The sequence below is a fragment of the Loxodonta africana genome, chromosome 22, assembly GCF_030014295.1.
Source record: "Loxodonta africana isolate mLoxAfr1 chromosome 22, mLoxAfr1.hap2, whole genome shotgun sequence".
Taxonomy (NCBI): domain Eukaryota; kingdom Metazoa; phylum Chordata; class Mammalia; order Proboscidea; family Elephantidae; genus Loxodonta; species Loxodonta africana.
In genome coordinates this window covers 942989-955719 of record NC_087363.1, presented here as the reverse complement: position 1 = coordinate 955719, position 12731 = coordinate 942989, and the positions used below count along the sequence as shown (strand labels likewise).

At 36.6% G+C, this 12731-nt stretch overlaps 2 protein-coding genes across 2 annotated transcripts; both read right to left on the bottom strand.

The window, feature by feature from the left end:
• Positions 1 to 675: 675 nt before the first annotated feature.
• Positions 676 to 1768, bottom strand: LOC100674867 (olfactory receptor 5W2-like). The gene has a single exon (XM_064274199.1). The coding sequence runs from the start codon at positions 1736 to 1738 to the stop codon at positions 806 to 808; it is 933 nt and encodes a 310-aa protein (XP_064130269.1). The 5' UTR covers positions 1739 to 1768; the 3' UTR covers positions 676 to 805.
• A 9944-nt stretch (positions 1769 to 11712) lies between these two features.
• LOC100663767 (olfactory receptor-like protein OLF1) lies at positions 11713 to 12654 on the bottom strand. The gene has a single exon (XM_003422622.3). The coding sequence runs from the start codon at positions 12652 to 12654 to the stop codon at positions 11713 to 11715; it is 942 nt and encodes a 313-aa protein (XP_003422670.2).
• Positions 12655 to 12731: the final 77 nt, after the last annotated feature.

Below are 12731 nucleotides of genomic sequence, written 5' to 3'. Positions count from 1 at the left end.
CCAGGCAGAGTTTTGTTCTGTCGTGCACAGGGTCACTGTGAGGCAGAACTGCCTCCATGGCTGCTAACAACAACAGTGTCACTAATACACGTCTTTATAGATTATCTCTAGTAACCACAATAATTTAGTTTACTTCCTCATAAGCTACAAAGATAATACATCCAAGATACATGTTTTATACTCAGTTAATATTCCTTTGACTGATGTCTAATAAGCACCATTTACACCATACAGGACTCCTAGATCAGAGATTAAATGCTTCCATTCCAGGGAAGCCTTTCTTCAGCACACCAGACTTAGAATTTTGCTCTGGATTAATAGTGCCCAGTCTTTTTAATTCATGAAGATTTATAATTTATGATAAGTTAGTTGAATGCTTAGTTAATGTTTATAACTTCCACTAAAAAAAAAACTTCCACTAGATTATAAAATTCATTAGTATAGAAACTGCTAGATTCACCATGAAATACGGTGTACCAAAACGCACGATAAGCACTTAGGAAAAAAAATCAATAAATCTTAGAATAACTGAAATAATCCATGAATGATACAATGAGCAAAGAAAAGTCAGCACACTAAGAAATGTCTGCGAAGTTCTCCACAAAGAGGCAGTAAAAAAAAAAAAAATTATGTCAATTTAAGACACATCATGAAGCAAGGCGTGTTTCAGGAAATGCAAAACTTTCATATGATATGGCTTTAGGTAAAATACATATGTTATTAAATTAATGTATCTGGGACAACTTTGTGTCTTATACAGCTTTTTACCATATGATTTTACAAAAACAACTGTGTGTTTTATGTTTTAAAACCATCTTTTATTTTTCAGTTTTTCCAGAGCCCCTTTCACGTCTTTATTTCTTAGGCTGTATATCAGCCGATTTAACATGGGAATCACAAGGGTGTAAAACAAAGAGGTAATTTTATCTTGATCTGGAGAGTAGGCAGAACTTGGCCAGAAATACATAAAGAGTAGGGTTCCCTGGAAAACTGCAACAGCCGTTAAGTGAGAGCTGCAGGTGGAGAAAGCTTTGAACCTTCCCTCAGCTGAGTGGATTTTTAAGACTGAGAGAATGATGTAACAGTAAGAGATAAGAATCCCTGAAATGGTACTCAGTTCAATGAAGCCAAAAACAGTGAATAATGCCAACTCATTGCCCTGAATATCAGAACAGGAAAGGAGGAAAAGTGGAGGTAAATCACAGAAGAAATGATTAATTTCTTTTGACCCACAGAAACATAAGTGGAAAGTTAGGGTTGTATGTATCCAAGCATCCACCATGCTCACCAGGTAAACCCCAGCCGTGAGCACGGAGCACACCCTGCTGGACATGTTGACTGTATAGAGCAAGGGGTTGCTTATGGCCTTGTACCTACCAAAGGCCATCACTGCCAGCAGGAGACACTCAGAATCTCCAAAGATACAGAAGATGAAGAATTGCAGAGCACAGCCATAGAATGAAATCAACTTGTCTTTGGCTAAGAGGTCCACCAGCATCTTGGGCCCAATTGCTGTGGAATAGTAGAGGTCACAGAAGGAGAGGTGGCTGAGGAAAAAGTACATTGGTGTTTGAAGCTGGGAGTCCATTGTAATTAAAATGATCATTCCAAGATTTGCCACAAGAATAATGATGTAAACAACCTGAAACATGATGAATATGGCTGCTTTGATCACAGGGTTATTAGTAATTCCTAAGAGGTGGAATTCAGTCAAAGAGGAGCAATTTTCTCCATCCATTTTCCTTTGTTCTTGTTCTAAACAGCTACAAAAAATGATCAAGAGAATGATACATCAGGGTTTAACTCTTCTGGACATTCACAAAATATTATCTTTTAAGACAGCAGTCTTTCTTTCTGTAAATTGTCTTCATCCACAGAAAGAAGCCCAGATAAATGTAACTCTTAAAGAGGCAGTGTAATTGGAAACCCTGGTGGTGTGCATAGTGGTTAAGAGCTACAGCTGCTAACCAAAAGGTCTGCAGTTCGAATCCACCAGGTGCTCCTTGGAAACTCTATGAAGCAGTTCTGCTCTGTCCTTTAGGGTAGCTATGAGTCAGAACTGACTTGACAGCAATGGGTTTTTGGTCTGGGGTTTATTGAAAAAAATATATATAATGAAAATGTCTGGAACACAAAGTTTGGAAACTTCGATTCTAAGTCCATGTGTCATTCATGATATCTGTCATTTGTATTGTCCTCCACTGTATTATCTTAGACAGTGGGTTTGAAATAAACCTAAGGCCCATTCCAGATTGAGAGTGATACACAACACCGCAGTAGTCAGAGACACACAGCCAGAGGGCACAGGCCTCAACGTCGGACGTATACAGATAAATGGCCCATTGGAGGAAAAAGCAATCACTTTTATTGTATTTGTCCTGAAATACAATTGACTTTAAAGATTCAGCAATAATATTGCACAGAAATTAACAAATGAAAATGATCATGTTACTGTTTTGGTCTATGACGCCTTGATTTTTAACTGAATAATGAAGCATGAATGAAACATGTTTTATTCAACTTTTCTGTCACACTTCCTCTGTGACGAGCATTTACAACCAAGTTATGTGACTGATCTGAACCCGAAGGATGTGTCCGTTGACAAACTAAAGAGAAGTGATACAAAGTGGGAAAAACAGAATTTAACACATGTATTTGTATCTCTTTGGATTTCTAAGTTGAATTTTCTGTAAAAATTAAGAAAGGAAAGAGGAATAGCAAATGTTTAAGAATTATAAAGGATTCATTTTCTTGTGTGTGTATGTATGTGTTTGTGTGAATATTTTGGTTGGTATATAAAAATCGAAATGCGAATGGTAGTCTGAGTTCTTTTTTTTTCTGTACTTAGGTATTATAGTATTTGGTTCATATGAATTCAAATTTATACAAATTGGCATTTTTAATTTGACACATCAATTATGGTTGGAATAGCACTAGAAAAATCTAAAATTCACGTATGTAGTGAAATCACTCGAACAGTAATAAAACTAATAATTTACTAATGAATTTTAGTTAAAATATAAATTAATAAAATATCTACTTACTCATACTAATGATGTCAGTCAAATTTTCACAGCTTCAACCATAAAACATTATGGTTTGGCTATTAGATTACCGAGTTTATTTAACTGAATAATTAAGTATAAAATTATTCATTTACAAATTCCTCAATATTTGGTTCCTCATTTTTCAGAAAAATTTTTTTTCTGTATTCTTTTAATTTGGCAATTCAGAATCCTACCTGAAATGAGCATGTCTTTCTGTTCTGGTTTTAGGTAGGCGAGCACAAGGAAGGTCACATCTTATTGTTACTTAGTGACATTTGGGACTTAAATCTCTGAAGTCTCTGCCTCATTTTTCTGTGTTATACAAACATGCGATTAATTAAATTTCTGATTCTGTATTTTTCCCCTGTGAATTCGGCAGCAACTTTAGCAAAGCCTGAAGTTTTCATTCAAAATGATCAGTATCCTGTAACAATAATTGAGTCTAATACCATGCAAAAAAAAAAAAAAAGAAATATTTTATTTTTTTTAATGCCATGCTTTATGGCTACCATCCTCCTGTCAAATCACACATGTAATGAAGCTCAGATACAATCTCTACTAAATGATTCTAATCTCTTTTCCATTGCTTATCCTGTTTCTTCCATTTCTAAAGCCACCTTCTTTACTTCCTCATTTAGAAATATGACCTCCCTTTAATGGTTGTCCTTTATTGTCATTAATCACGGTCTGATTCCCTTCCCCCAACCACGTCAACCACCCCCAACCCAATGATTTTATGACTGTATAACATTCATTACACATAACCCACTCTATCTTAATTTTTTTTTTTCTGTTCGTATTTGTTTCTCCCAAAATTCTCAGTCTCTAGAACAAGGATGTTTTAAAAGTAATAGACTATTAAATGTTTGCTTTTAATTGTCTTCCGTTTTTTTTTTTTTTTGGTGGATAATGAACAAAAAGTAGAAATAAACAGACTTTGAGGGCTGTTTCTTCTCATTTAGTTCATAGGTTAAAAAAATGACTTTAAGAAAACACGTGTTAGGGTAATGCTTTCACGAAAAAAAAATCTCTATAGTCTTTCTCTATTGACCTGTCTATACATAGTAGCGAAATTATACATAACAAAATATATACCTGATCAACAATTTCTAAATGTATAATTCAGTAAAATTAATTACATTCTTCAAGTTGTACAACCATTCTCACTATCCTTTTCCAAGTCATTCCACTACAATTAACGTAAACGCAATTCCTCATAAGCAAAAATTCCCTCTTCACCTTCCCTCTCACCCTTGATAACCACTAATCTTTGGTTTCTATAAAACCAAAAAATAACTCTTTGCTGCCAAGTTGGTTCCCACTCATAACAACACTATAGGATAGAGTAGAAATGCACCATAGGTTTCCACCTAGTGGCTGGTGAATCTGAACCGCCAACCTTTTGGTTAGTAGTTGAACTCAACCACTGTGCCACCAGGGCTCCTTGGTTTCCATATACCTGTGTCTTTCTTATAAATGAGATCATACAGCATTTATACTTTTGAGACTGACTGACTTCACTCAGCATGAGGTTTACAAGGTTCATCCATATTGTGGCTTGGATCAGGACTTCATTTCTCTTTAAGGCTGAGTAGTGATCCATTGTGTGTATATAGCACAATTTGTTTATCTGTTAATTTGTTGACGAACCTTTCAGTTGTTTCCTCCTTTTGACTATTGTGAAAAGTGCTGCAATAAACATTGAATAGGTGACTGCTGTTTATTTTTAAAAATTACTTTTTGCAACAGATACTGGTGATGATTCCTCAATATAATTAATGTAATAAGTGTCACCGAATTGTACATGAAAAACCTGTTTACTTGGCATATGTTTTGAAATATATACATTTTACCAAAATACGTATTTTTAATTTTATTGAGCTTCAGATGAAAGCTTACAGCTCAAGTTAATCTCTCATTTAAAAATTTATACACGTTGTTTTGTGACATTGGTTGCAGTCCCCACAATGTGACAGCATACTCATCCTTACCCTGGGTTCCCTGTGTCCATTAACAAGTTCCTGTCCCTTCCTGCCATGTCATCTTGCTTTTGGCCATTTGGTCTTGTATATTTGATTGAAATAAGAAGCATGTTCTTCATGAGTGTTATTTTTGTTTTATAGGCCTGTCTAATTTTTGTCTGAAAAGTAGTAGACTGCAGGTTTCAGTTCTGAGTTAGCCGACTGCCTGGAGACCATAGTCTTGAGAGTTCCTTCAGTCTCTGTCAGATAAGTAAGTCTGATCTTTTTTTTTTTTTTTAATTTGGATTCTACTCTACATTTTTCTCCCATTCTGTACGGAATTCTTTGTTGTGATATCTTTCAGAGCACTGTATGATGGTAACCGGACACTATCTAGTTCTTCTGGGCTCAGGCTGGTGGAGTCTCTGGTTCATGTGGTCCTTTAGACCTTTGGGCTAATATTTTCGTTGTGTCTTTGGTATTCCTCATTCTCCTTTGCTCCAGACAAGATGGGACTAATAGTTGTATCTTAGACGGCCACTTGCAAGATTTTAAGACCCTAGAAGCCGTTCTCCGAAGCGGGATGTAGAAAATTTTCTTTATGAACTCTGTTATGCCAATTGACCTAGACATTCCCTAAGATTATGATCCCCAGGCCCCAGACCCAGGTACTCAGTCCCTCAGAGTGTTTGGATGTGTCAAGGAAACTTCTATGTTTTTGCTTTGGTCCAGTTGTGCTGACTTTCCCTACAATTTGTGTGTTGTCTTTCCCTTCACCGAAGTTGACACTTGTCTACTATCTAGTTAGTGATATCCCCTCTCCCTTTCTCCTCTTTCTCGTATCCATCAAAAAATGTTTATTTCTGTGTGCAAACCTTTTCTAGAGTTCTAATAAGAGTGTTCTCGTACAATTTTTGTCCTTTGAGACTGACTTGTTTCACTCAGTATAATTTCTACCAGATTCATTCATGTTGTGTGATACTTTGTGGGTTCATCATTGTTCTTTATTGCTGTGTAGTGTTACATTATATGTATATAACATAATTTGCTTATTCATTCATTTGTTGGTGGTCATTTAGGTTGTTCCTATTTTTTTTGGTATTGTGAATAGTGCTGCAATGAACATGGGTGTGCATATATCTATCCATGTGGCAGCTCTTATTCCTCCAGGGTTGATTCCTAGGCATGGGATTACTGGATCATATGGTATCTCTATTTCTAGCTTTTTAAGGAAATGCCATCTAGAGAGTAGGCAGAACTTGGCCAGAAATACATAAAGAGCATAGTACCCTGGAAAATTGCAACAGCAGTTAAGTGAGAGGTACAGGTGGAGAAAGCTTTGAATCTTCCCTCAGAAAAGTAGATCTTTAAGGCCGAGAAGATAATACAACCATAAGAGACAAGAACAGCAGAAACAGTATTCAGTACAATGAAACAAAAACCGTGAATAATATCAGCTCATTGACCTGAATATCAGAATAGGAAAGGAGGAGAAGTACAGGCAAATTACAGAAGAAATGATTAATTTCATCTGACTCACAAAAAAATAAATGGAAATTTAATGTGGTATATATCAAAGCATCCACCATGCCTACCAGGTAAACTCCAAACATAAGCATGGAGCACACACTACTGGACATGTTTACTGTATAGAGCAAGTGGTTGCTAAGGGCTTTGTACTGATCAAAGGTTAGAGCCACCAGCAGGAGACACTCAGAATCTCCAAAGACTGAAGATGAAGAATTGCAGAGCACAGCCATAGAAGGAAATTGATTTGTCTTTGGCTAATATGTCCACCGGCATCTTGGACTCAATTGCTGTGGAATAGCAGAGGTCACAGAAGGATAGGTGGCTGAGGAAAAAGTACATTGGCGTTTGAAGCTGGGAGTCCATTCTAATTAAAACAATCATTCCATGATTCCACAGAAGGTTGTCATTGTTAGGTGCCTTTGAATTGGCTTTGACTCATATGGACCCTATATACAATAGAAGCAAACACTGCTTAGTCATATGACATCCTCAAATTGTTGCAATTTTTTAGCCCTTTGTTGCAGCCACTGTGTCAACCCATCTCCTCAAGTGTCTCCCTCTTTTTCACTGACCCTCTACTTCACCAAGCATGATGTCCTTCCCCAGGGACTAGCGTCTCCTGATAACATGCCCAGAGTACGCGAGAGAAAGTCTTGCCATCTTCGCTTCAAAGGAACATTCTGGCTGTACTTCTTCCAAGACAGATTTGTTTGTTCCTCTGACAATCCATAGTATATTCAATATTCTTCTCCAACACCATAATTCATAAGGCATCGATTCTTCTTCAGTCTTCCTTATTCATCAACCAGCTTTCATATGCATGAGAGGCAACTGAATACACCATGTCCCAGGTCAGGCACACCTTAGTCCCCAAGGTGACATCTTTGCTTACTAACACTTTAAAGAGGCCTTTTGAGCAGATTTTCCCAGTGCAATAAATTGTTTTATTTCTTGCCATCTGCTTCTATGGGTGTTAAATATGGATCCAAGTAAAATGAAATCTTGACAAACTTCAATAGTTTCTCTGCCGGGAGGTTAATGACATAAATAACTAGAAACATGCTGAAGAGGGTCACTTTGATCTCTTCCTATTAGCAATTCAAAGAAGAAAAAAAAGAATTCACTCAAGGAGGGACAATTTTTCCTTTCTACTGTCCTTTGTTCTTATTTTAAACTGTTGATAAAATGATCCAGAAATTGGTAGATTTATGTTTAACACTTCTGGACATCCACAAAATATTGTCTATAAGTAGAAATAAATTTGTTCCTGTAAAACATCTTTTTTATCTTCACAATATTCAGATGTGTTGCTCCCTAAAGAGGCATTTTTTTTTTGACAATAATAAAAAATATTTATATGTCAGATAGGAAGTCGAGAAACTTTGATCTAAACCTCCAGGTTTCATGAGGCATGTGACTTCCTAGTTCTTAATTTTTTTTTTTTGGACTTTACGTCCTTATCTCTGGAAGTGAAGTTGGATGAATTGAAATCTCGATCCATTTTCAAAATAATGCCTGCCAAGAGTGCATTTATTAGCTCATGAAAAAAATAAAAACAATATGGAAAAAATACCAGTGTTAGAGAGCAAACCTGAAAGACACATGACTAAGCATCTGGTTTTCTTGCATATATTCACAGTGCCAGAAAAAGTGATCACAATTAATGTGCTCCTCAGAAATCATGATTGGCTTAAAAGCTTGCATTTTAGATCTGTAATCAGTGAGCATACCACTGAGTTGATAATAATGAAAATTGTTGTTACTAATCTTGGTCTACATCAACTATTTGGAGAGACATGAAGTACATTTACTAAAGTTTTCTCTGGAATTGTATCCCTGCTGTGCCACAATGTTCTTATGATTTGTAAAGAGCTTGGATGCAAAGTTACAAATCTTGACATTCAAACAGAAATGCAAAAATAAATGGAAACAACAGAATAGAACACATACTTCGCATATCTTTGGATTTTAAATTAACTGTTTCATTACAGAATGGAAGTGAGCAGAGGGCTAATAAAATTTCTGAAATATATAAACTTTGTTTCTTATGCATATGTGTATTTATATGTGTGTAACGCGTTCGTGTGTGTGCGTGTCTCACTGCTGATACATAAGGATTGAAATGAGGATGATGGTCCAGTCTTTGTACACTTAAGTAACTATGTCATATGGTTCACAGGGAATTGCATGTTTCAAAAGAGATTGACTCAAAATACAACCTAATCCTATAAATTGAGTCCTGCCTCATTAGTATAACTGCCACCTATCCCACCTCATTAACAACATAGAGGTAGGATTTACAACCCATAGGATAATCACATCAGATCACAAAATGATGGACAACCACACAATCTTGGGAGTCATGGTGTAGTCAAGTAGATACACATTTTGGGGAGACACAATTCAATCCATAACACCCTGTGAATACCTAAAAGAATTTAGCAAAGGCTGAGCTCTCAATTTTTTACTCCTGTCATCAAATTAATGTTAGGAAGATGACCGAAACTTATTTTTATGTTATGATTTTCAGCTACCCTGAATCTATACCTCCTTCTGTCCAGTCAAATCAGAAATCCATTGAAACTTAATAGATTCTCTACTTCATCACTCCCAACTCTTTTCTACTCTTGTTTTTGTTTCTTCCATTTCTACAACACTCTCATTCACTTACTGACTTAGGAATGTTATTACTCTTCAGTGGTAGTTTTTTTTTTCTTTTTTATGTTCCACACACTATAAAATTCATCCCTTTAAATTGTACGTTTTAGTGTTATGTAGCATGTCCACAAGCTTGTACAACCACTACAGCTATCTAAGTCCATAGCATTTTTCATCATCCCAAAAAGCAGCCTGTACCCATTAACATTGTACTTTCACCAATCCCCCCAGATCCTGGAAACCACAACCTATTTTGTGAATCTATGCATTTGTCTATTCTGGACATTTCATAACAGCCATAACAGTAGAATCATGTAATAAGTGAATTTTTTTGCTGGACTTCTTTCTTTAGCATATTATTTTCAATGTTCATCCATATTGTAATATGTATCAATACTCCATCCTTTTTCATGGCTGAATAGTATCCCATTATATACTATATTTTGTTTTCCCATACATCACTGAATGGACACATGGGTTGTTTACAGTTTTGGGCTATTACGAATATTTGCTGCTATAAATATTTGTATCAGTATTAGTGTTAAGTGATGCTTTCTTCACCATGGCATCCCTGGGTTGTATAAAAGATTAACGTGCTCTGCAGCTAACTGAAAGCTTGGAGGTTTGAGTCAACCCAGGTGCCTCGGAAAACAGACCTGGCAATCTACTTCCAAAAGGCCACAACCATTGAAAACTTTATGTAGTGAAGTTCTACTCTGAAACACATGATGTTGCCATGAGTCAGAATTGACAGCAATCGGTATGGTTTGGGTTTTGGTAGAAAAGTAGCATAAGCCATGTGGAAAGCTGAAAAGATGATAGCCACCTCATATACAGAGTCATGGTGTCATCTATGTAAGTGCTTCCACTTGAACACATTGAAAAAATACCGACACCCTCTATTTTCAGTCAGTCCCTTCTCTGAAAACATTTATATTTTCCCATAAGAGATATAATCTCTTTTCTTGAGTACGAAAAGACAGTGGTGTATCAAAAATGAGATTTTTATATGCAGCTTTATACTTTCCAATACAAATATTATCACATGCTTATATATGTTAATAATTTGGAGCAATGAAAAGCTGTGTTGAGATAATATATCTAATCTTGCTCTCCGTGGCTGGCATGATCCTCTACAACCTTGGCTAAGTAAATCTGAAATTTAATCTAATATTAAACAGTGCGATTGTCTTTGTAGCTGGATGTGAGTGTGTTCTCTTCCAAATTAAGCAACAGAAGTGCTCAGGAGAACCACTGTTGGTCAGAAATCTCAAGAAAACCTCCAGAGAAAATTGATAATAGAAAGAAATCAACAACTGATAATTGACTTTGGCTACATCTTGCAGGTTTTTACAACAAAGAGTACATGGATTTAAACATACCTTTCAATGCTGACATTTCTAGAACATGGATTATAAAATTCATTATTATGCAATAATAATCATATATAGAAAAACATCAGTTACTGAAATACATTTCCCAATAATCACGTGGTTCAATTTCCATTGTCAAACGCCTTTTCCTGGGTTTTCTGCTCTGCTCTGTGGGTTGACTTCCTCATGAGGATGCAGGCAGGACCCTGTGAGGCATCAGCACTTCTTCTGTTTCTGAGATGCTGTAGGAGGATGGTTTACACCGTCAGTAATACTTTGGTGTAGAAAAAGGTAACAGAAAAAAGGAAAAACAAATGTTTTGTGTAGTAATTAACCTATTCTTCCACTCCCACTTAAAAAAAATTCCCAAAGTACTTTGGAGTGGATTGGACACAGAAGGTTCTCTGCAAGGAGCTGAACTGCTATTCAGCAAACTGGGATTTGATTTTTCTGTTACTGCTTTCCTAGCAGTCCTGCTTCTCACTATCTCATTGCATGATACGCCTTTATTAATGAAGGTGAGCATATTGTATAAACATACACACACAATAACTAACATCTGTTCAGTGCCTAAAATGGCTTAAGCGCTACTCTCAGCACTAATGCACTTTATCATTCAACAACCAGTGACATGGTTACTGTATTCTCCCGATTTCTCATATGAGGAAACCAAGGCACACATAAATTAAGTAGCTTGCTCAAGGTGCTATTTGTTAGTCGGGCACAGAGTTGACATGTAAACCAAAGCAATCTGGCTCCTTCTGTCATCCAGTAATCTACCCGTGTATATGAGATATTCTGTTTTTTTTTTACAGCACACACACACACACACACACACACAAAAACAATGTATTTACTGTATGTGTTAAGACAGCCTGATGCAACCTGTTTGAGCATGAAACCCAAGCTAGAAACATTTAAACACTAGTCTGACTTATTTAGTGGCAATTGTAACACTTTTAAACGAAGTCTTATATACTGGGGTTATGAAATGCTTTCGACTGTGTATAAAAGAAAACGCATTTAGCTGCTTGGTAAAATCCCTTGTGTGAGAAGTTGTGTGTGTACTGGTAAAATGATTACAGTTTCCCAATCAGAGTTTATAATTGGGGAATTGGTGAGTCCCCGGAGCTTAACGTCTCATTAGGAATCTGTCTTTGATCTTAGAGCTTTCTTAGCTGCATCTTTTACATCTTTGTTTCTCAAACCGTAAATCAGTGGATTTAGCACTGGGATGACAATGGTGTAGAACATCGAGATGATTTTATTAGCGTTGGGAGAATACAGGGAGCTGGGCCTTGAGTAAATAAACAGTAGAGTCCCCTGATAAATGACCACAGAAGTCAGGTGAGAGGCACATGTGGAGAAGGCTTTCTTCCTCCCACTGGAAGAGCGAGTCTTTAAGACTGAGAGAAGAATGAAATAGTAGGCGATAACAATGATGATGAAGCAGATGATTTCCATGGAGCTGCCATATGTGGAGAGGAGCCACTCATTAACTGAGGTGTCTGTGCAGGAGAGCTTAAGCAGTGGAGGGAGGTCACAGAAAAAGTGATTAATCACATTTTTGTCACAGTATTTCAGAATAAAGGCAAAGGATGTATGAACCAGGGAGCTTATGTTGCCACCAATATAGGACAAGACAATCAGCCATACACAGGTGTCCCGGGACATCACAACTGTATACAGCAAAGGGTTACAGATGGCGACATAGCGATCATAGGCCATGGCAGCCAAGATAAAGGATTCTGTATCTGCAAAAGTACAGAAAAAATAGAACTGCAGGGCACAGCCATAATAGGAAATGGATTTGTTCTCTGAGAGGAAGTTGACCAGCATTTTGGGAACAATGACTGAGGAATAACAAAGGTCTACAAAGGATAGGTTACTGAGAAAAAAATACATGGGGGTTTGAAGACGGGAATCTATTCTGATTAACATTATCAAGCCAATGTTCCCCATTAGAATCACACCATACAACATCAGAAACACCAGGAATAGGACAATCTGCAGTTCAGGGCATGCTGGAAAGCCTAATAGAACAAATTCAGTCACCAAGGTGTAGTTTCCTTCTATCAGTTCCATATTATTAATTTTTTTTTCCTTTTTTGAGAATCCTAATATCCTAAAACATTATAATAATGAAAGAGAAATAAAATTAG

Bases quoted from the DNA above. Each gene is read 5' to 3' on its own strand.
- LOC100674867 (XM_064274199.1), bottom strand. From the start codon at position 1,738: ATGGATGGAGAAAATTGCTCCTCTTTGACTGAATTCCACCTCTTAGGA.
- LOC100663767 (XM_003422622.3), bottom strand. From the start codon at position 12,654: ATGGAACTGATAGAAGGAAACTACACCTTGGTGACTGAATTTGTTCTA.